General features: G+C 33.6%; 1 protein-coding gene across 4 annotated transcripts in view; it reads left to right on the forward strand.

Moving 5' to 3' along the window:
- The window catches only part of LRBA (LPS responsive beige-like anchor protein), a 493454-nt gene that overhangs the window by 239002 nt on the left and 230108 nt on the right, over positions 1-24344 (forward strand). For all 4 annotated transcript variants that reach the window (XM_037497443.2, XM_037497442.2, XM_037497444.2 and 1 more), the window contains 3 exons: positions 10515-10639; positions 18294-18440; positions 20999-21135. In XM_037497443.2, coding sequence (XP_037353340.1) covers positions 10515-10639; positions 18294-18440; positions 20999-21135 — 409 coding nt within the window. The remainder of the gene's footprint in view (positions 1-10514; positions 10640-18293; positions 18441-20998; positions 21136-24344) is intronic.

Consider the following 24344-nt stretch of genomic DNA (forward strand, 5'->3'; position numbering starts at 1 on the left):
GAGTCCCAAGGTGTATTCTACCAGGACCAGGGCAGAGAAAAGTTTTAAAGGCTCAGGTAGGGAATTGGTTGAGCAAAGTTTAAGTCATTTGTTTGAAACTTTTGGATTGGTTGACAGAAGTCGTCACCGGAGATTGCAGTATTGGGTCTTTTGTAACCTGCAGATGGCCTTCCTATTTCTTTCCTAATCCTCAATAGGGATAGAAGAGTATGGTGGTGTTCTTTAGTCTTTGATAAGGAGAAATACATGAGTGGGTGTACTTTCATAGTCACCGATAGGAAGTTAAGCCACACTTTTCAGTCAGGCATTTACTTTTCATCTGAAAGTTTCAACATGGGTTCTATTTGTCTCAAAATAGTTTTTGTAATTCCATCTAACACAGAGAAGGAGGTGCCTTTGTTTACTTCCAAGATAATTATGCCATCCTTTCACAGGATCATATTTTTTTCTCTATAAAATCTTGTTCCTACTCTTCTATTCTGTGCCATCCATCAGCTCTTCTATTTGTTTGGGCTTAATCTTTTCCTTCTGTAAACGAATTTAATCCTGTTCCTTAAGTTCTTGAAACTGTGATCCTCTCTCATTTCCTTTCATTGTCAAAATTTCTTAAAAGGAAACCAATGTTAACTGTCTTCTACCAAAGCATGAATTCATTATTACTTAGTTTTCTTTTCACAACTGTGATCAAATCGCTAATGGTATCACCAGTAATTAGTATATCTGTTAGGATTTCAATGGCAAATAATAGAAAACATGAGTCAAACTGAAGTGAAATTCTTCACCATCAAATTGGAAAGAAGCACATTATCTTTCATAATGAAGAGTGCAGTTGTGTGAAGGCTTTGAGGGCTGGTCTTCAGATCCATTTTTCCTGCAATTCTTTCAATTCTGTGTCTATGCATGTGTTAACTTCTTTCGCAGTCTGATTTCCTCATGGTTGATAGCTGCCTTGCAACTATGTCTAATGTTTCATTGTTCGTCCATTAGGAGAAAGGGAGAACTATTTTCCCAACCATTGAATAAAAGTTTTGCTTTTCAAATTGGCAAAAAATGATTGTCAGGCAAAATTGAGCAATGATTTGCTTAACTCAATAAATAGCAAGCAGTTTGTGATTATCATACTTGGAGAAGAGTAAAGACTTCTGTAAGTTCATTAAACCACTTAAGAAGTGATACCTGGGGGCTTCCTGGTGGTACAAGGGGTTAAGCACTGCACTATGAAGCAATCAGCAGCCTCTGCAGCACCCACATGGCACAGCAGACCTCTCTTGTCTCTCCCGCTGCTCCCCTCAGCAGTATGTTTCGGTGGGTCTGCTGCTCTGTTCCTCACTCTGTCTCTGGTGAGTCCTCTCACCCCCTCCCCATCTCTCGCTTGTGCCCCAGCTCTTGTATGCATAAATGGGTGAATCTTTAAAAGGAAAAAAAAAAAAGAAGCAATAGCTGAACAAAATTGTAATTTTTAGGAAAATTGCAATTCTTAGAAAACAGTAAAGGGGACTCAAATGAATGCTAGATAGGTGACTAAGTACTTCAGTTTTCTAATTATAAAGCCCAAATATAACCATCCCCAATGAAAACAGTTTAAATGTCTATCAAATGGTGAATGAATAAATGAAATGTATAAATCCTTTAGTATTACTATTAGCAAAGAAAAGCAGTGCAATACCTATAAAAGCTACAACAGAAATGGCCCTTAAAAACATTCTTCTGAATGAAAGAAACAAGTCTATTCTTTTTTTTTTTTTTAAAAAAAGATTTATTTATTTATTTATTTATTTATTTATTTATTTATTTATACAAGAACCGGGGTACAGGCCAGATCCACAGAGGGTGAGAGGATTCACCAGAGACAGAGTGGGGAACAAAACAGACAGATGACGAAATACACTGCTGAGGGGAGCAGCAGGCTCCCTCGCAGGCCAGTGGGGATCGAACCAGTGCTGCAGAGGCTGTGGACAGCTTCACAGTACTGTGCTCAATTGTCTGAACCACCAGGTGAGCCCCAATCTGCCTATTCAGTTCCCCTCTCTGTCTCTGGTGGATCCTCTCACCCTCCCCACCTCTGTCGTGTACCCCAGTTCTTGTATGCATAAATAAATAAATCTTTAAAAAATTCATATGGTGATGGTTGTACAACTCTACAAGTATAAAAAATACTGTTGAATTTTATACTTAAAGCAGGTGAAATTTATGGTATAGGTGATATAAAACCTTACAATACAAAGTCACATAGAAAAGCTCTTTATTCTTTGTCCTTCTGAAAATTTTTATGCAGAATTAAATGTTTCACTCATTGCTTTGTTTCCTTGTTTTTCTGGGACTATTATATTTTGGTTCTCATTATCTTACTGAGTGTAAGTAATAGTTCTTTCTTCCTCTACTTATTTCGTTGATCCATTCCTATTCTCAATTTTTTAAATATTAGAATTCCCCAGATTTCATCTTCACTTTTCTCCTGTCCTTTCAATATAGTTTTCTCTGTATGTGGCACAATACCTGGCTTATGATAAACACACAGAATTTTTGGTTAGTTGAATATCTAAATTCACTGACTTTTCCAGGCTGATCAGACCCCAATTTCATATCTCTAGTCCCAAGCTTTTTTTTTCCCCCCTTACTTCCAGAGTTACATTGCTTATTTATTATTAGACAGATCTGCCTAGTCATTGCTGTAGATCCAGGACATGATTATCCTTCCCAAGCACACCCGCTTTATTATTTCAGTTAAATAGCGTATTTATGACACTTCATTGTCGTAAACCTGAATTTTATTCTCATTATTATCTCCTTTAACTTCCCACCCCATATTTAATGTCTCACCAAATTTTGTCTCTTACACTTCAATTATGTCTCTCCAATCTTAACTTCTAGGCTCCATCCCCACTGCCTTCTTTTGAATTGCTGACATGTAATACACAGGCTGATCCTTTCAGTTCTATATTGAGAAAGTTTGGTTGTATCTCTGTTGATTATACGATATACAGGTAGCTGACTGCACAAGACCTTTTGAAATCTGGTTCTAAACCTATTTTCCTACTTAAATTTTTGGCACTGTGTGGCTGCTTCAATAGGATTCTTTTTTCAGGAACTTTCTTAGATAAAAATGCCTTTTTATGATGTCTCCATGCTTTGTCTCTATTTTTATTCTTTTCCTTGCTTGTGACACCTTTTCTATTTTTCTTGAAGACTCCTGTTTATTATTTAAATTCATTTTTAAAAGGCATCTTGTTCATTCTTTAATTGACTAGTAAGTGTCTGCTTCTTTCCAGTGACTCTGCTTGGTCACTGAATTAGATAGACACAAACCCTTGTCCTCATGGAACTTAAAAATAGACCTTCATTCAAATCTTAATGAAATCTTCAATCCTCCCAGACAGGGTTAATTAGCGCTTTGATTATAGTTTTAATAGTATCCAATAAGATTTTCTATAGGAAATGTCATGTGAAAAGCTCATTGGCCTTGAAGCCCATGGACTCTTATTGTTTAGTGCCAAAGGGTAAGAGTTAGTATCCTCATGTTTAAAATGAGAATAACAGTATATAATCATGGCATTGTTGGTATGAGACCTGGTAATTATGTGTATAAAAGGGTGTGATTTCTTGCATAGAATATCCTAATGGAATACATGCTGTTTTACTGTGGCATTATTTTTGATATTTAATTTCCTTGTCCTGATTTTAACATTAAAAAAATTCTGGACTGAGCCCAGCGTAATTCATTTGTGTGTACCAAGACATGGTACGCATTTGGCACTCAAAAATATTTGGTGAATTATTTTCTTTCTTACTTAGATTTTTTTGGGAAATATATTTGTCTAAGTAGTATGCCTACTCTGGTGAGTTTCAGGGCTTCTAGTACCCAAAAACATCTTTTAATCTATTTTTAAAAAATATTTACTTATGCATAAAAGAACTAGGTGTACATCAGAGGAACTGGGGTGGGGGAGATAAGAGGATTCACCAGAGACTGAGTGGGGAGCAGAACAGGTGGATCTCCTGAAATACACTGTTAAGGAGAGCAGGGCAAGACCAGAGAGGTCTGCTGCACCATATATGGGTAAGCTCCCTGGCCTGGGATCTAACTCAGGCCATAGAGGTAATAGCACTGAGACGACCCCTAGACCACCAGAGAGGCCCTAATCTATTTTTTGTACTTGTCTTTTCTTCAAGTTTTACCTCGTGCTATAAACAATACTGAATTTGGTTTCCTTATTATTTTGTTTACTCCCTGTTAAAATGCTTGGTGGAAAAATAAAGGATGAATAGGCTTACAGCAGCAAGGTAGAGCTTGGGACCATTTCTTGAATAATTGTATTGCAAAATTGTGTTTTTGTAAAATCATCAAAAGTAATCATTGAAGGTGGATGTCTTTATGCCTCTAAAAGCAAATAAAGAAATAAACTGAAGAGTACTGTTCAGAAATTTATAAGTACATAAAATATAATTTTATATAATTAAACGATATACACTCACTCTGCTCTCATGACTCAATTATTATAAAAATCCCTGTGTCAAGCCTGAATAAGGAAGAAATTCTGAGACAAACTCTAGTTTCTAAATTGAAACTAGAGCAGATTATGCAAAATTAAATAAGCCACAAGGAAAAAGAGAAATACTGTATGATTTACTCATATGTTGAAATACAGAGAAATAAAATAAGTGGACAGTCAAAACCAAACCAAAAACACCCCCCAGAAATCTGACTGTAAAATTGAGAACACCAGAGCAGGAAAGGGAAGGCAAAGACCTGGAGTTCGGGGCCCGTGCACTGTGGTGGAGAACTCTGGGAGCCTTAGAGGTGGTGTGGTGTGTTGACATACATCTAAAGAGGTGTGAACCTGCACCTCTGGATTCTATAGTGTTGAAAATCAGCTGTTACCTCAATTAAAAAAAAAAAAAAAGGAGTTCTGCTTTAGATGATGTCTCCTTTGTTATAATCCATGCAATTGAATGTTTTTTCTTTTTACTAAGACAGCACAGTGCATAGATCACTGCATTTGATTTATAGTTGGCAAACAGAAGTTTTAGGTAATATTCTTCCTATCTGCATGAAGGCATGGTAGATTTCGGTTTGTGAGATAAGAGACTCTTTTATATTGTATGATACCTGAACATTATTTCACCAAGATTTATGCAGAAAGTGAAACCCTTGTAGAACTTCAGCACTTTTATCTTCTGGCTGACAGTGCACTGAAAATGTTTATTTCTTTTTAGAGGCTACCATTTATTTAAGTTGTAGCTTATGTCTCAGATGAATTTTTAATCTGAAAATATGGAAATAGAAACTAGCCAGATACAGGAGTTAGAAAAACAGGTAATATTAAAATTTTAGAACAAAATATGAAGTACTCAAATTTCTAGAATTTACAACTATTCTTTAGTCAGAAGAATTTATTACTCACTTCCGTTAAGGTCATCAAGATTTATCAAGTATTGTCACAAGAATGTGGGTAAGATGGAAGGTAGAAAATTTTTCTAATCTAATTGCATTGTGACAGTTTTTCTTTTTAAAACTGGTGTTCTTTTATTGGTGCAGATCCCAGTTATATTAAAATGCAGCTAAAACTGATAACATGACAAACATGCATATATCTGATTAATGTGATAATTGGTGTCAATACATTTAGGTTATAGAATAATTGAGATATATAGCTACCACTGATATCAGTAATTAACATTATTCTATTTTAATAGAATGGTATTAGCAAAATAATCTACCTTAATAAAGTAGTAATATGAACTTAATGACTTGAATGATATGAATGTTCATGTTTCTTTTGTTTGATTATTTTATTTGGTGTTTTGAATTTTGTCTTTCTGTGTTTTGAATTTTGCCTGTTTTTTGACAGCCTTACCTCTTCCTGGTCTTACATCAGGGAAATACTGTGTGATTGCTGTTAGTAGCATGTGAAGGGCCTTGTTCTGTTTCCTATCCCCAAAATCATATTTATCTCAGGGAGAGAAAAGGAGGAGCCTGAGCATTGTATGGAGATGGGAAATCCGGCTGTTCTCATAGAGCCCTGCAGTCCTCATAGGTATTCATATAGCACTGCAAAATGAGTGCTGTGCAACTCCGGAGTGCCACAGCACATTTTGATATGAACAGTGCCCCCCTATTATATTTAATACACCACTGTTCTGTCACACGTTATTTTGAATTCTTATTTTCACATCTTCTCTATGAGGTTGGGAATAATAGCTTAGTAATTATTGTATCTGAGAAAAATTGAACTTTAAAACCTCTTATAAATAACTGTATGGGTAACCCAGTATTACCTCAGTTAAAGATAAATTAACCAAAAAGTAAAATTTAGAGAGAAAAAATAAAAACGTAATTTGGATGTGAAAAATAGCAATCAGTTTATTTATACTAAATATACTTATAGTAGCATATTTAACTACTTAAGGTAGGATAACATCCTACCTTATTTATTCTCTCTTTTAATTCTTTTACCATTTCATTTGTATTCATTTATTCGTACTTTATTAATTATTTTCATTCTTAGTCATTTTCATCTAATCACGGCACAGTGGGCCCAAGGAAGGGAATGCTAGCCTATCTATTGATGCTTGAGTTTATTTCCTCCTAAGGTTTATTTCAACAATCTACTCAATTCTGTTTTTATAGAATACAACATATTCTGTGTGTTAATAGGCATTGTTTTATATTCTTTGATATAGTGTGTAGCAATATGTTAAAGATGTGTGTATGCAAATACATAAAGGTGACGTTTTTTAAAAAGTATAAAGATAATTAGAATGCCTTATGCTTACACTGAAAAAAAAGTTGGACTTAATTATAATTTTAATCTCAAACTTTGAAATTACACCCAAGAATAGGGGGTAAATTGTTAGGACGAAAAGTTAGGACATTTAAATGCAGAGTCATTCAAGACTTTTCCAAGACACATGTATCCCTGTTAGTCAAGGATTCTAGTACTTGGGAGGTATGCACTACTATGGGACCTAATTACAGCACCTTTTTTAGAGGAGGTTTTATTTCCAGATCTCATAGGACCTGGGCTCACATCCTAAATTTAGGGGATTTTAGTTTTGGGGACCTTGCTTTTAATTATTAGCAGGAATGGGTATAGATGCATCCTGTAGTAATGATATCACTTTTGAGAGACACAGATACACAGTGTATAGTGTGTAGTGAGTGATTTCTCATCGTGTCTGTGCTTGTATTTGGTCAACAGTCTGTTTCTGAATAAATGAAGTCTTAATTTTTCTAGGCATACCAGTGAATACTACAAACTATACAATAACTTACTGTGATTTCTAAACTTATTAGAAGAGACTTGGATAGATATGTCAAATTTGCCAATTTCTTATATACTTTTTTAGAAGGGCCTTTTGAGAAGTTGGCAGTATTTCTTAAATGAGAGTGCAATCTTTATGTGAATGATCAAAACTTAAAGTTGATGACTAAGACTTACACATTACCCTTTCTAACACTGCTCTTAAATGCCAAAGTGCCTCATTTTTTGAGTGAGTGAGTTTTGTAGCAAGAGTGCTTACATAGTATTAGAGGGAGTACAGTTGAGGGGGTGCAAAACATTGGATTTTAGGCTTTTAGATTTGTTAGGATTTTAAATTTGTTACTATGCAAATGACTTTAAACATGCTAATAATTACCCTGATCTCAATAAATGAGTATGACTTCTTTTTCCAATGAACATGTATTAATCTCACCATCAGAAATTGGATGATAAATGCTTTTTGTTCAAATGAGGCTAATAGCTATTTTGTTATCAGTGCCTTCCTTGATCACCTGGAGCAATGCTTTATATAGTGAAGCTCTCAAAAAATGTATTGAAATTATTGGTCTCTCTAGATGAGTTTTATAATCCATTCTGTATATGTGATCTGAAATAAGTGATGTTTGCTTTACCTTTAGATTAGCTTGTTGTGACAGGAGGTAGACTACTTGTATTGAGAAGACAGTTCAGGATATAACCTCGGGATATCATAAAAATTATCATGCTGAGGTATAATAAAAATCTTTATTCTATCTGGATTGTATCTAAGTATTTTTTTTTAAAGTTCTGGTAAAGTATTTGCAGAAATAAATAGAGTAAGTGAAACAATTTTCTTTCTTAGTTCCTAATGTTTTGGTGCTTTTGTTTCAGCCAAATACCATCATTGTGACTATTTTGTTAGTATCACAAAACACAGAAGTATATTTCTGTTTCCTTGTTCTTACAGATACCATCTTTGAGCTACTTGATAATTTGTGAATGATTTTGTAATTCCTGTGGTTTTTCTACTGTCTGACAAAAATTATTGTGTACATACTTTAGTAGCCATTGATTGTGGCTTCATTCTTGTGCATTATACTGGTTTCTTTTGTTCCCTAATTTAGTAATAATTTCCTTAACATCTCTTATAATTTTAATTGTTATTAAGAAGAATGGCATAGTTTAACTTGACTCAAAATTCAGAAGGATGGATGAATGACAAATTAATAATTTATCACCTTTGCATAACACTGAAGCATAGAATCCTAGAAGGATTGATGACAGAAAAGGTTAACAAATTTTAGCAGCTTTCATTAGCTTTACATCGTCATATGTTTGTGGTGCTGACTGAAATAGGCTTTGTAGGAGATCTCGGTCTAGGGAACTAATTACTTGTGCCGATTGCCGCACTGATGAATAGACCCTCTTTGTATCATTCCCCTGAAGACGAGGAGTAGTCTGTGATTCACGACTGCATCCTGGCTGATATTTGATAATAATTTTAGCAGATAAATGTAGGTAGGCAGAATGATGAAGTGCCTATCCAAGCTTCATGACTATCAAAGCCATGCACATAGCCATCTGTGTACCGCCTTCCCCTCTCACCTAAGCAGAATTTTATTTTATTAATTGAGTTCCAACAACTGTTGTCTTTTGCTTTTATGTCCATCCTGTAGATATTTCTTATTTATTTTTTAAAAGTATATTTTTCAAATATGGACAACCAAAAAGTAGAATAAATGAGCTTTAAAATTTTTCTTTTTGAGGACTGCAATTCTTACACATTTTTATATTCCATTTTGATTATATTCTGTGTCCTCCTGTTTATGCATGGTCGTAATCCACAGAGGAAGTCTTTGATGTTCTCATTGTCTCTTCAGCGTTCTCAGAAAAGAGCAATGGATTCCTATTGTTTTTTAAAGAAAATAAAATAATGTACTATTATTTTTAGTTTCATTGATAATTTTTAATTGATAAATACTTGTTTGCAAAACTAATATTAGAAGGTAGCATCTTTAAAACATCAAAATAAGGATAACTTTTACATGGTATTTTGGGGACTGTCAAGACTACTAATTTGTCAAAGCTGACAGGTACAATTTTATTAGCTCATGAAATACAAGTGAAATTTAATTTTGTGTTATTCATTCCTTGCAGAACTTTTAATTATGAATAGCTTTTATTGTATTACTAAAACTTACTGGTTTTCGTGGCGTGTACCTTTTGAATAAATAAATTCTGCAGAGATCTTTTTTTTTACTACAACTGGAAAATCTTCATATTAGTATTTCCCTTATAAATTATTTTCCACCACGTTAGATCATGATTAGTTAACAAGAGAGAAAACTGACATTTATATATTGTCTTATAAGAGATCTATATAATTGGGAAAAATATAGTAGAACTTGAATTGCGTGAACCCTTAAAAAATACATTTCCAAAAGTATGCTTTAGATATAGCAATTATTGCACATCATATAGCATGCAGTTTTTAATTAAATATAAAAACAGACTACATAAAACAGAAATCCAATCTGATTTGCTTGAAAATAGATTGCTGTTTCAATCTATAGGAATGGTTTATTTAAAAACAGTAAATGGAAAAGAAATGCATTTTCTTGTGTTGTTCTAAGCCTCAGGGGCTAAATGTAATGAATATTTTAAGAGATTATTTTAATTAAATTCCTGCACATCTAAACAGTAATATTTTATTATCACATACATAACCATGTAACTGAGATATTCATTAAAGTTAACACTTTCTGGACCAAGAATTCATGGTATGATTTACTGACCTTGTGCAAAAAGGCACAAATTAGGAAGAAAAATGAAGGGGGACAGACTTTGATTAATATAGGTAATGCTATACCATATTTATAATAGCCTTTTCCCTATTCTGGTTTATAAATGCAGCCACAGAGAAAGGTGCCCTGCTGAGGCTGAAATGAGGCTGAAATCAGAGCACATGCCACAAGAGTGTGGGGAAACTGATCACACTGTCAGCAATTCATTTCAAAATGATGTATTTAGTGCTCATTTCACCTTCCAAGAAAAAGGAAAAGGAGTTCCTTAGACTGGAAGGTGATATTGTTATTTTCAAGGACATACCTAAGTTAAAGATTGCAGAAAGGGCCGTGTGAGATGGAGGGAGAATTAAGAGGAAGGGGAGGGAAAAAAAAGGCAGAGCAAACAAGGAGAGCTTTATGCAGAAATTCAGTGCTACCACGCTGTTTGATAATTGCTAACACATGTGGCTTCTCTGTTTCATTGTAGTCGTCCTCGTGAGTTCTGGCGCCTTGACTACTGGGAAGATGACTTGCGGCGCCGGCGACGATTTGTGCGTAACCCTCTAGGATCGACACATCCTGAAGCGACACTAAAAACAGCCGTGGAACATGGTCAGTGTATAAACCACTCCTTGCCAATAGCAGCAGGTACAGTACTTGGTAATGAAGACTGTAACTTCATTATTACAAGATACTGTAAAACAGCCCGACACCACATTTCATAATTATTTACCCCAGAAAGAGAAATTAAATTTCTTATAATTAGTGTAAGGTCCTATTAAATTATGGTGGCAGCTATATTTATTAATTACATAAACAAAACTTACTTAACATAGACCCTTTGTTTCAGGGTAGGAGGATAAAATATTTCTCCTTTTAAGTGACACTCAGCTTTCAGTGCATTAATCCAGGATAATTACTTAAATCCGTGAATATCAGAAAGATAGACTTTACAAACTAAATAGGTTTCTAGGTTCTGCTGTGGGTGTATATGGTTTTCCTTCAACCCTGGGATTTTAGCATGAGATTATGAAATGGAAGAGATGGTAATAAATGTCCTAGTGCCTGATACTTTCTGAGCCTTGATTTGTAGATGGTTGTGATAGATGACTCTTGGAAAAAGAGAATAGACATTATTTTCATATGTTCTTGTTCTGTATCATCTTGTTATCATGCTTAACGAAACATTTTTTCCTTTTTTGATATACTGCATATAGCTATGATTCAGTTTAGTTAGAAGGCTGACAAGAAAATTGGAAAAACTGAAAGTCCTTTGAATTTGATAATATAATCACTTTAATCATAGAATTTCACCTATTATTTTATAATTTCGGAAAGTCAATGAAGATATATTGCCTAAGGGGGAAAATACTATTCTCCGCACAAAGATTATTTTTGTTATAAAATATAAATTGTTTGTTTTTAATAGGAAGAAATAGTTTTTAATTTATCTTATTCAGGTTATTAATTTAATACAGCAGCTTATTGTTAAGTGATAGTATGTAGTATACAAAATAAACATTAACTTGCATTCAGTAAAGATATTAAGAATTTAGATTAAAAAGTCTGTGATCTTACGTTTGGCCTCAGTAAGGCAGCTTAACCTCTTGCTCTCAGCCTTTAGAGCCATTTCTGGAAGAAAATGTCCACAATATGTCATCAGATATAACACCAAATGTGACATCAGTCCTTTAAAATAAATGATCATTCAGAGAGTAGTCAATAACAAAGTGATCTAAAAGCAATAATAGTCTCAGGGCCCTACATCTTCAACTACAGGAGGTGGAGAAGGAGAAACAAGATGTAGAATTAATTAAGCCACTTTTGCTTTTAAGGTTTATGTGCTTTTTATGTGGTGCTCTAGATTTCAGAGTTACATATTTTTTATTTATTTATTTATTTATTTTTTTTGGTTAGGTACCCTTTTGTTGGAGGAAAAAAACCCAACATTTTTATAACTTTATTCTTTATATTCAAACAGATACTATCATGTGCACTTAGAAACTGAAATTTGATAATTTTATGTCTTGTCATTTAACATGGAGTTGTGAATTCTGAAGTCCACGAGTGATAAAAATATTTTTATGACAAATTTTCCCTTTTTATCTGAAAAGAGGGGACTTGTTGTCTAGGATTATACATTGGTAAACTGTAAATCCTTTATCCTGAGAAAGATATTAGTAAATGAATTTAAAATTTATGGCTTAGATTTAATCAGAACTTACTCATTAAAAATTATATATGTAAACATTGTTATAGGATTCTTCATTTTTACTTTTTATTGCATGACTTTATCTTTAAAAATAATTCTTGTTAACTTTTTTAATGCCAAAAGGGTGCTGTGGCGCTTGATTAAAAAGAAATACATATTAACAATGCTTACTGTTACTTAAGACTTTTATTATCTGGTGCAGATTCAGATTTGACTCTAATTACTCTAAATAGTAATTGAAAGGTCATCATAATATTAATTTGTTATCTATGTGTTATTATCACTTCTTAATTGGGAGAGAGATAAAGTTAAACATTTATGTAATTCTATCCTATTTGGTAATAGTTTACACTAATCTTATAAGGGTTAATATTTAAAACACTGAAAGGTTAAACAAAAACTTAAATCTGAAATGATATATTTTTAAAAACTAAACAAATATGTAGAAGATGCTTCAGTAGTCTTACAGTTAAAGAGAGGTGTCATATTGTTTCTGGAAAAAAAGACAGAAGGTCCAATTAATCATAATTTGTACATATTTTTTAACTAATACAAATATTAAATAATTCTGGAAATCAGCACATAGATTTCACTATGGTATTGTTTGATATCAATGTAATTTATGCTAATGCACTGTATAAGTGAAGAACTTGCTGTTTTAATGTTTTATTAAATAAAGTACCTTGTAGTTGATATTTAGTTTTGATTTTGTGTCAATTAGAAAATCTGGTTTTTATCCTAAATTAGGACCGTTAAAGAAGGTAATGCATATAAGCATATTAAAAATCAAGTATGCAAGACAAAACAGTTAATATATGATCAATAAAGAAGTTGAAATTACAGAATTTTATTATGGATAAATAATCAGTGATGAATTTGAATGTTTTAAAATGGTATAATTGAGGAGACTCAATCAGTTTTGTACTGTTTTATGACTTCTCATCTTTATTTATAATTGATTTGTCTAAGGGGACAGGAAACTTTGAAAATGCAGAATCTTAAAACATTATGAACTATATTATCATTATCAAAGGAAGACATCTAAAAAGAAATGCTGTTGGAGATTTGGAGATTTGTTATGTATTTTAGTGCTAAGAGCCATCTTTTTCATAGATTGATTTGATTTGAAGGAAAGCCTCTGGTGTAAAGGTGGCAGAGTAAATACCTGAAGAGTGATGTTCTCTGTTCTAGCGATCAATACTAGCCCCATGACTCTACTTCTGGCTACCTTCTAGTTAAAAACAAATTTTTTAATTCTGACAATTTAATTGCCCTGCCCAAGTTCACATTAACTTGCTTGGGGAAAAGGGCTTTAGGTAATTTTTCAAAGAGAGACCCTCCAAAGTGGTTATTTATAAAAGTCATTTTGTAATGGGAGATTTCTTTAACTTTGCAGAAACTGAGTCATATTTTTAAATTAAAGTTATTACTTCCCCTTATGATTATCCTTTATGGAAATGAGCAGCAAAAAGCAGAAGTGGATATTTGATTCTGAGGGCATTTTCTTTCATATTTTTAGAGTGTATTAGAAATAAGTCGTAATAATTGGTAACATTCTCCTAATACACGAAAACAGATTTTGTCAGTTATTTATTATCCAAGCATTTGAGATCTGGAAAGTACCTAAGGCTAAAGTACAGTCTAACTTTATTCTTTACAGATAAGGAAACTGAGGAGATAAAAGACTCACATGATTCTTGGTAGATAGGGGAATAAAATCCCAGGCGAACTGATGACTAGTCAGATCATCAATGTTATGCTGTAGTGTATTCTAAAATTCATTGTTAAATATAGCAGGAAATTTATATTCAAAGTAAAACCATGCAAAAGTGTTTTGAATGGTAGAAAGATTGGTTTTAATTCAAATACTGAAACATTCTAGCAGTAGAATCCTATTGAATTCAAGACATTTTTATTTTATAGAAAATGTACACGCTAATAGAAACGTATAAGGAAGATTTAATATAGTTTAAAATTGTAAGCATATGGAATGATACAAGTAACTCATCTGGTTTTCTGGGGATGACAGACCATGTAAAGATTCTAAATCATGCCATTCTCCCCTAGCTTTAATAATGTCAGATTCTGTTGCTTCCTTTATAGTATCAGCATGTGTTGTGTTCTCTAATACTTTTGGGGAACTCATGATCATTAGGGGATGAACTTGACTTGTTCTTCTAATCATCCTATTTTATAGTTTTCACTAATATTTCTAGAGTAAATTTTCTTGACTTGGAGAGCCCTTTGGGAATAATATAAACTAGAAAGGAGAATGAGTTTAGGACACTAGTCATGTTTAAAATATTCTGTATGTGTCCTGTTTAGAATATATGGCTATAGTATACACTTCACATCCTAATAATTGGATACCCATATTTATTTTATGCACATATAAAGTCATTGGTAATTTTAATAGTGATCTTTTTTTTTCTATTGATGCTTCTAGTTACTGGTACAATGGACTTTTAAAAGAGGATTTATATATCATAGGAAGAATAGTTTTCTGTGTTCTTTTTCTGTTTTAATTTTATTTACCCACCTATGGTGGATAGGTAAATTAACTCATGCCCAGAGCAAGCTCTGCAGATCTTGAACTTCATGTTTTGAGGAGCAGTTTCTCTTTGAGCTTTCCCATTGCTCTTAGCTTTAATCAGTCAAAAGCTGTGTTTCAAAGGAGGCCTTTTTGACACATTTCTCCAATTTTATGTACAGTTGTACTTTAGTTATTAAGTTAGGGTAAATTTTAAACCAGAACAAAAGGTGAGATTAGATGATGGCAATCTGCTAATAGTGATGTGAAAAATTAAATAGTTACTATGTTTGATACTAATTTTATTAACCATAAAAGATATCAGTCAAGCTTTAAAACTTAACCAAAAGTGTTCTGATTTCTTCAATCAAACATTTATTGTAATGTTGAATATCCTCACAAGAGATACTAAAACAGTTGATACTTGTTTTAATGGTTGAGTATAACAAATGAAAGGTAAAAATATACTTTTCCCAGATATAAACATTATAATTATCTTTTATTTTATACTTGGGACTGTTTTGTTCTAATTTAAAAAAAAAAAAAAGTTCTGTAGCAGAAAGCTATTAGACCACTGAGAATTGAACACCAGCGCATGTGGTGTGTATTAGAGTACTGTTGGTAATTTTACTGCTGCTAACTTAAAATCCTCAAGGGGGAGTTAATTACAGGAAAACCATTCTAAATATCAGTAAGCTGCATATTTTCCATGACAAGAGGTTTTTTCAGTTGAGGTCGAACAATTCCAGAATCTGAGCTTGTGAAAATAAGTAAATAAATAAATTAAAGTGGGTGTTTGTGTGTGTTCAGTATACCTATGGTATTTCAAATTTTTTTCATAAAATTTTCTTTAATTCAAAAGTTATTGTGCTTAAATATGCCAGCACAGTGAGAATTTATTAAAATTTTTCTAAATTCCAGTTGGAATGGATAGCAAATTATTTTTAGTGATCATTAAATTTTTTGTGTACTGAGCAATTTTTAACCATTGCATATTACCACTAGCTGCTCACATTTTTTGGTAAATGTTGCCAATTAAAGATTCTGTCCCTCCCCCCCAGCATAAAATAAAAATAATGAGCAAGGTGACAAATTTAATTGTTTCTGATGTGTTTGGCAGATGCGCATCAAATTTGGAAGTGAATATTTTTCATTCTGTTTCTCATGATTCTAACTTAACCTTTAAAAATATACTACCAAAAATAAAACAATTAGTAAAATAGTATATAGCTTATACATTAATATTTGGTTACTGGTTATTTTTGTTTTCTGTGGTTCAGAGCCCAGATTCTGGTACCACACTGTGTGGATTTAAATTCAGATTCTATTCTCACTGGCTGGGTTACCTTGAGCAAGTAATGTGAACCTCTTTGAGTCTATTTACTCAGTCTGAAAAGGAGAAATTACCTGAGGTTTATGAGAATTAAATGAGTTAAATATGTAAAAAATGCTTTGAACACTCCCTGGCACTTAAGAAGTGCTGTTTAATATCAGCATTATTTTTTTTTCCCTGCTTTGAAAAAGGAATTGTAAATCCAGGAAATGAGGAGACTATAATGTACTGATTCTGTTCTCAGATCTAACAGGCGATTGTTAATTTCATACAATTACTTCATAAGAAAATACAGTTTGTGATTCTTCTTGTATTTCTTAGTGACCAATTTATTTTTTGTAAAATTGATAGTAAATTGGAAAAGATCTTGTTTGGGCTAAAGGGAGTGTTTATGACTTCAAAATAAGGAAATACAAATACTTGAAACATTAACAATGATATAAAAACTGTTATTAGTCTAAAACGTAGCTGATTTGGGGTGTATTTCTTTGTCGCATTTAAAAAACCAAACACATTTTCGTTAGACACTTTAATTTTTTCCAAGTACATATTGAGACCTTCATATGTGTGTAGCATGCTATAATATGTGACTGAAAGAAAATAGTATTTGCTTACCCATGGAGGGTATTCAAAATCCAGTGTAGAAAACTTCTTTCCATGACTTCCTTGTGTAATAGAAAACCCCTACATTCTTTTAGAAGTGCACATAATTATTGTATATAAATGATACACATAGTGAGTTCATAATAAATGATAGAAATTTTACTTTTAACATTATTCATAGCCATGCCTGTTAAAATCACGGAAGCTTTGATTTTTAAAGTTGACTAGGTAACATACATGTCTAACTATTAAGGATAAATTATATAGATAGGTGTTAATCATGTATTGCAAAATGAATGCTTCTTATACTTTTTGATTTGAGGCCTTATGTCTAGGCGGAAGCTGCGGGAGCAAAAACACCTCTGTCCAATTTCCACATCAGTAGCTGTTGTTTTCCTGGGTCAGGTGCTTTGCTGCAAACCAGCAATGTCAGAATTGTAGCAAGGGTTCTAAACTTTGCCTTATGTGGTATTATTTTTCAAAATAGAGTTTATATACACATGACCTTTTAAAAATCACAATCCAGAAGTTACTATCCACTTTTGTGCTTTTCTTAAAGAGAAAGCTGCTCAAATCAAAGGGTTTAAGGTTGAAGTTAGAATTTTCAGTTTCACTGTCTTGTCTTTTTAGCTGCACCTCTCTTTCTTCTCTATGTCCCTGGTTGGCTGTAGATGCCCACCGGGCTGCTTCTGTACCTCCTAGATTTGTTGTGCCCTTGCGCTCCTTCCTTTCCTTTCAGACTTCCTTGTCACAGTGTCTGAGAGTCTGGTTACTACTCTCCACAGGCCGCTCCAGTTTCAGGCAGCATGAGGCTCTTTGCCCAGATGCCTCTCACCCTGGGCTTTCTGTTATGTTTGCCCCCCGGGTGTCTTAGCTCTTTAGTTTAAACACGGGGAGGAGGTAGTTTTTGAGCCTCTACTTAGTTTCCACAGTGCCTTGCTCTTGGATGTTTGTATAAGGGCTGAAGTGTGGGTTCAGGTGTGAGATGTGGCAAGGGCCATGTAAAGGAAAGTGGGAGGAAGGAATAACGAGGAAGAGAATGTAGTTCTTCTAAGATGCTCTAGCTTTATTCCAGTCAGCTATGGCTTAAGTATCTGTTCTAAATCCTCATTGTGCATCTCCTCTCTTAGCTCTGACCCTTCTTACTTCTGAATTCTCCTTTGCAGTCACTCCCTAACCAACATTTCAAAAAAATTGCCGGTATCATGTTCTCAAGCACAAATTTGTCTTATTTCATAGTGTTGTTTCCAAAACTAGGTTCTGTTTTTTTTCTATTAATGAATTTCCAAAAATTGCTACTTTGAACCCTCCCCTACCCTAACTATAAGTAAATAAATGGTTTAGTGAGCGGTACAAGGGTCAGATTTAATGGGATTAGGGTGCTTGTTCAGGGTAGCGTTAGACTAGGCTTGGGGAATTGCGTTTGTCAGAAGGAGTGTGAGTGCCATCCCAGTGCTCTCCCCACCGTGGATGACTCTGTGTAAAATGACTGACCATCTTTAGCCACCCATCCTTACCTCAGTTCCCTCCCCTCTGCCAAAGTATTCTTCCTGAGATGACGGACAGCTTTGTTTCCTTTTCATTTCAGCTGCAGATGAAGATATCCTTGCTAAAGGAAAACAGTCCATCAAGAGTCAGGCTTTAGGAAATCAGAACTCAGAGAATGAGATCCTCCTGGAAGGTGACGACGATACTCTGTCATCCGTGGATGAGAAAGATTTAGAAAATTTCACCGGTAAACTCACTGTTTCTGTAGATATTTCAACTAGCTCTGGGCCAATAAGCATCTAATTACTTACTTTTTCAGTGTGACCTTTAGGATTACCAGGTTTATACTCACCATTACATAAAGATTGTTTTTGTTCTTCCAAACATTTCCCCCCTCAACTTCAACACTGTTTCCCCTTTATTGTTTAGCCTTTTTTTATCCTACCCATCTTTTTCTTTTACAAATAATTTTCATATGAAAAAGAAAAAAAAGTTTAGAAGCTACAACAGCAGAACAAAATTGCTTCACCTGTCCCATGGGGTTACCTAATCTCTATAAAATGAGAGCTGTAGTAAAATCCTGCCAATTGTTTTGGAAATAAAGCGTGGAGGCAGATGAACTATTTACTTTGATATACAGGTCTTAGTGAACATGCTGCGTATACACTTAAGTCTCTCAAAAAATCCATTTCAAGAAAGCTATGGCTTTTTACAGGATTCACATATTTTACCTGATGTAGGAATTTTGATTTGTACTCTGCAGATTTTCAGTTTTACTTCCCTTATGGGAAAAATTCTCTTGTTTAGCCTGAAATTTTAGTCATTCATTAAATGGCTTTTTTCCTCTAATGCCTGGCTCTGTCCCTCAAGGAGGAAAGTCTGAAAAATTCTGTAACTTTCATAGGTGAAAATTATATAATCTTCCATTTTGATCATTTTAATTTAAGAGAAAAAAAGCATTAAAAAACCTTTTATTTAGGGACATATCTGCAACTATGCTGCCTTGCAATGAATGATAATGAAAAGCAAAATTAGAAGATGGTAGCATCTCTGATGACTGTAACCTTTTTGTAAAGTAAAATAAAAATTAATTGGAGCATTACATTACAGGATTAATGTGGCAATGGAAAGTAAGGTGGACACTGTTATTTCTAGTCTTTTCCTTCACATGCATTTACCCATTTCTTCCTCCTTTATTTTGCTGCTTTTTCTTGCTACTAGTAATACATTCATACAGTAATAGAGGTGAAAGGGGAGTTTAATTATATAATCTTGACAATGGCAATAGGATTAAGAAGTAATCCACACTAATAAAGTGGTGTGGGTTAGAAATGAAGTGGAAATTGTCAGGGGTCTTCCGTAGGACCTAGGCTGCCCTAGCTTCTGCAGCTGTCTGCTTACTCTGTAATTGAATGTCTGAGAGTGATTGAAAAAATGTTATTTCTTCTCAGGATTACATGCTAATGTACAGAGGGCAAAAGGAGACAGCAAAAGAACACATAGCTGCTTATTTCATCCATTTATAGGGATGAGCTTTGGGAAATCACTGCTGTTCTGCAGCTATCTGCTGCCCATCTGCAAACACAATGTATTTGTACATTGGGAATAGAGGGCAAAACCTGCTCTGATCTCTGCAGAGCATCCTTTCTATTGTCCTACTGGCACACATGAAGATTGATGTGAGATTAAGGACCAACACCCTTCTAACAATTGATGGAAATGTCAATTCATCTGAATTTTGAAACACTTATTCACCCATTGATTACCTGAATAGGTGTACTGTGTTTATAGGCACTATATTAATTCAGAACTGTAAGTGCCAATCTTTCCTTGCTGTTTTCTTCCCCTGTAGGAGTTGTACAATGAGGAAGTGAGTCAGGATTTCCAATTCATACTGCATCTAACTCTACGTAAAATGTATGTGTGTGTATATATGTATACATACATGCACATATATAAATATATACACATATATAATTATTTTAGTCTTTTTTTTTTTTTTTAGGTTTAGCTGTAATATAGTTATGTTCTTTTATCTGTAGTGAACCCATTGTTTTCAGTAGCTGGCTGATTTGTCTCTTTGATAAGCCCTGTGGAGATTTGATTATTCCAATAAAAATTCATTCACTTGGAAACCCACCCTCCAGCTGTTTACTCCCAGAGTCCCTGAACTACACTAATATTAGATTTGGAAGCATTGAACAATATTTAACGGTGGAAAGGCAGGCTTAGAAAAGAACTATTTTTACCTATCTTTCATGGGGTGAAGTTGCTATAGAAGAGGTGTTGTGTCAGTTTGGCACAAAAGCTGTATCAGAGAATATCGTTTAATGTTTCTCACTTCACTAATAAGCTAGTGATGTTTTTGTAATTGTGCCTCAGCCAAACTATAAGCTAACCTCTGGCCTTGGAAGCTTATTGAGTCTTCTTTGCTCCTGGTTGTTGTTCCATGTTGTTAGATCGCCTGAGGCTTGTTTTCTAAATGGAATGTAGATGGACTGACTTAGGCAAAGTCACTTTTACTAGGAGAGTAGACCAAAGGTTTGCAGACTCCCTGTGAAATAATTGCATCGTAGTTTACTGGAATCATTAACTGCCTGTTATAAATCTATTATGAGCATCCTTGGTTTGCATTTTCAGAGCAATATTGGGGTAGACAGAATATGTAAGTGTAGAAAGAGTTGGCAGACAATGTGGTACTCAGGGTGAGAGTTTTAAAATTAAATGAAATTTCTGATTGAAGCTATTTGATTTTTTTAAAATATGTCATCCCAACTGGTACACCTTGTCTTTTCCTTTTGGCAGGTCCTGTTAGCCTGAGCACACCAGCCCAGCTTGTGGCCCCCTCTGTTGTAGTAAAGGGAACTCTTTCTGTTACCTCCTCCGAACTCTATTTCGAGGTGGATGAAGAGGATACTAACTTCAAGAAAATCGACCCCAAGGTGAGATGATGAGGGTCCGGTTTTATTTTCATGGATTTTTTTTCTCGTGATGAGATGCTGGACTGTGTTTAGATAGCACTGACACTGGAAAATTTAACAAAATTACTTTGAATTTTTTGCAGAATTGCCTCTGCCTCTATTCAATGCAGCTACCTTCTTTAGCTTATGATGCCCTTACAAGCTAGTTAGATTATTGAACTTCATTTAGATTCAAAAACAATTTCAACTTAATTGCATTTATCATTAGCTCATTCAGGGCTGGGGGAGAACCTCAGGGAATATTGTCTATAAATATATTTGCTTCAAAGGGTCCAGGATGAATTAAGCTACAAGATTCAGTGAGATTGAGAGTGGAATTATTTTGTTTAGCCTTTATATTTTCTGGCTATAATACCAATATATCACTCTCTTTGCTTTGTCCTCATGACTTACTACTCTGTCGTGCATGCAAGCATGTTTTGTGTGTGTATGAGATACCTCTGTTTCCCATTACCTATAGTTGATTTTACAAGGCACTACATAATTTCCTATTCTTAAATGAAAAGGTAATTTCCCTTTTAAAGTGTATTTCTGATTAGTTTTCGACCATGTAGAGTTAATTTTACTAAGAGACATTTGTGGCACAGCCATAAAGCCACCATTAGGTTTGTGTCATGAATGTGAGGAAACAGTCTTTGAGAGGAAACAGTCTTTTTAAAAATGAGCAAAATAAGCAACCTGTGGAAAGAGAAAGGTTTAAAAAATTGAGTAACTTAATTTACAGACTAATAGCTTGTGTATGTATGTTTGTGTGTATGAACATACCCATACATAGTCTGATTTTATTGATAATAAGTTATTTAGTTTTATAATTATGTGAATTAGTAAATTTCAGTGATTTTAAAGTATATCAAGGTAGTTCCTGATGAAATGCTAGAGTTTTATTATGAACTTTACCAACAAATCATCTCTTGTCTTAGGCATGTTTCGGTCTTTGTTTCTAAGTTCTTACCTTTATTAAGACAAGATTTTGTAAATTACATGATAGAATAGCTGTGATGGAACTGAATTGTTTTGAGCATGATAATTCAGTTAACCCAAATATATAGAAAACTTTAATTCTGAAATTTCATCAACCAGAAAAATTTTCTAGTTTGTTTGCATGACTGAAATGTCTGAAAATGTATTTCAATTTCTTTTAAAAAGGAAGGTTATCAAAATTATTTAAACTGATTTGTGGCAGCTGATGAGTTTGAGAGGTTGCCGTTTACTTCAGAATATTCTGTTCTTTTAGACATACACTGCTTCAAATCTAAAATATGATTTAATTTAAAGGTGTCTCGTGAATTGTTCTGAATTTTAGAACCTCTTCCAGTATATTTGGGTAGGCTATTTGGAATTATTTTCTCCTTTTGGGTTGGGGGAAGTTACAACTTTCATTTCTCTGTGATCTTATTCTGTGCAGCATCATTACATTAATTTTCTTTCCCTGTTGCCTGTGTACTACAGGGATCTTTTAGCCTAATCACAGAAATTTTCTTGTACCATTGCAATTGCCTCATATTACAGAAATAAAAACATGCCATTTTATATTCTTATTTTTTTTTTCAACCACTTATTGGAAGGATTTTTTTGATATAGACTTGGGTGCTGTAAGGTTTTTCTGTAGTTGACGACACTTGTGTTACTGCAGTGGCTTTCTTTTTTTTTGGTTGGTCCTACCTACATTTAAATAGGATAGAAAAAAGATGCTGAATTTGGGGAATTTTTGCTTCTTGAGAAGACTTAAAAACTTTTTTCCTAGGATAGTTGGAGGAAAATATGTATCTAATGGTGTAAATGGTTTTGTGAGTGAAAATCATGGTCATTTTAAAGATACCATTTTAATTTTTTATAATAACACTGTACCCTTAAATCATTTCTTTGTAAATAAAAGCTCATACTACTGGCTTTGAAAATTTTCTCAAAAAAAAAAAAAACAAAAAAACATTTTCCCCTAGAGATTAAATTCATTTGTATTATTTAAAAAATTAGTATTTTATCTGAACCACTTAGTATTACAGTGAGTTTCTACATCTACAGGAAGACCAGAAAAATGTAGGTTGAAAAGAGGGGAGATGATTTCAGAACTGATAAGATCAAAGTTTCTATTTCTAACAGGGAGCTATTTTCACTAGGGGATTCTTACCAGGGAGCCTACAACTTCAGCCTGTTTGGTGACATGACCTAGTCAGGGCCTGAGGTTTTTCATCCTTATATGCTGTCCTGGGGCTCATCCTTCCATACACTTCTTCCCCTAGTCAGACTTGTTTATCTCATTTTCAAAAATTGCTTTTTAGAACATTTCCCCCAATATTTCTCATTCATGGATTTTCTCAATAAATTACCAACTGGGCTAATTCAAAGAATAAATTTTAAAACCTCTGACACATATTCTGTACCTGGGACTTAGAATTAGCATATCTACTGGAGAATATAGTTACCTCCAGCCTAAAGAAGATAAACCAGTTCCTTTGGGATAATTCAGATTTACTAATTGTTTCATTTTTTAGTCAGTTATTTCTTTGTATGAAAGAGAAACATTGTTAAAGTTGAAATAAGCAACTAGATTTTTACCTTAAAAAGCAGAAAGAGGAGGAACAAATGCACTTTTCCTATCTGTAAATTCTCTAAACAGTAATTTTTCTTTGGTCATAAAAGTGATATCAAACTTTTTTGTTTAAAATGCCTACAGGCAGCTTCAGGTTAATTCTGGGAATTTGATTAAAAATTGTTATGGCATTTTTATGGCATTTATGACATAGTTATGACATTTATAACTAAGCCATTTTAAAAACTGAAGTAATTTATAAATCTGGATTATTCATATCACCATTTACTGAAGGAAAAAGGAATACTGCCATAATCATTTCATTATTTTTTGGTGTATGATTGATTTCAGTTTTTGTTATTTCAAGTTTGAAGAGGATAAATGAGTGAAGGAAAACTATCAGTTGCTGTGTTAACTACTGAAAAGGCCCATAAACATTTCCTAAGTGTTTCAGACCCAGAGTAGAGTTTTTTAAATTATGGCATAGACCACAAATCTATTTTTAATGTGAAATAATACTTTCTATTTTAAATATTAGAACCAAATTATGTTGTTCCATACAAAAATCTGTTCTTTTTTCCCATCTTTCGATCTTTAATCTTAAAAATTACAGAAGATAGTTGATTAAAATTAATATTTT

This window comes from Talpa occidentalis, unplaced genomic scaffold (assembly GCF_014898055.3).
Source record: "Talpa occidentalis isolate TD23 unplaced genomic scaffold, MPIMG_talOcc4v2.1 talOcc4.8, whole genome shotgun sequence".
In the NCBI taxonomy this organism is placed as follows: Eukaryota; Metazoa; Chordata; class Mammalia; order Eulipotyphla; family Talpidae; genus Talpa; species Talpa occidentalis.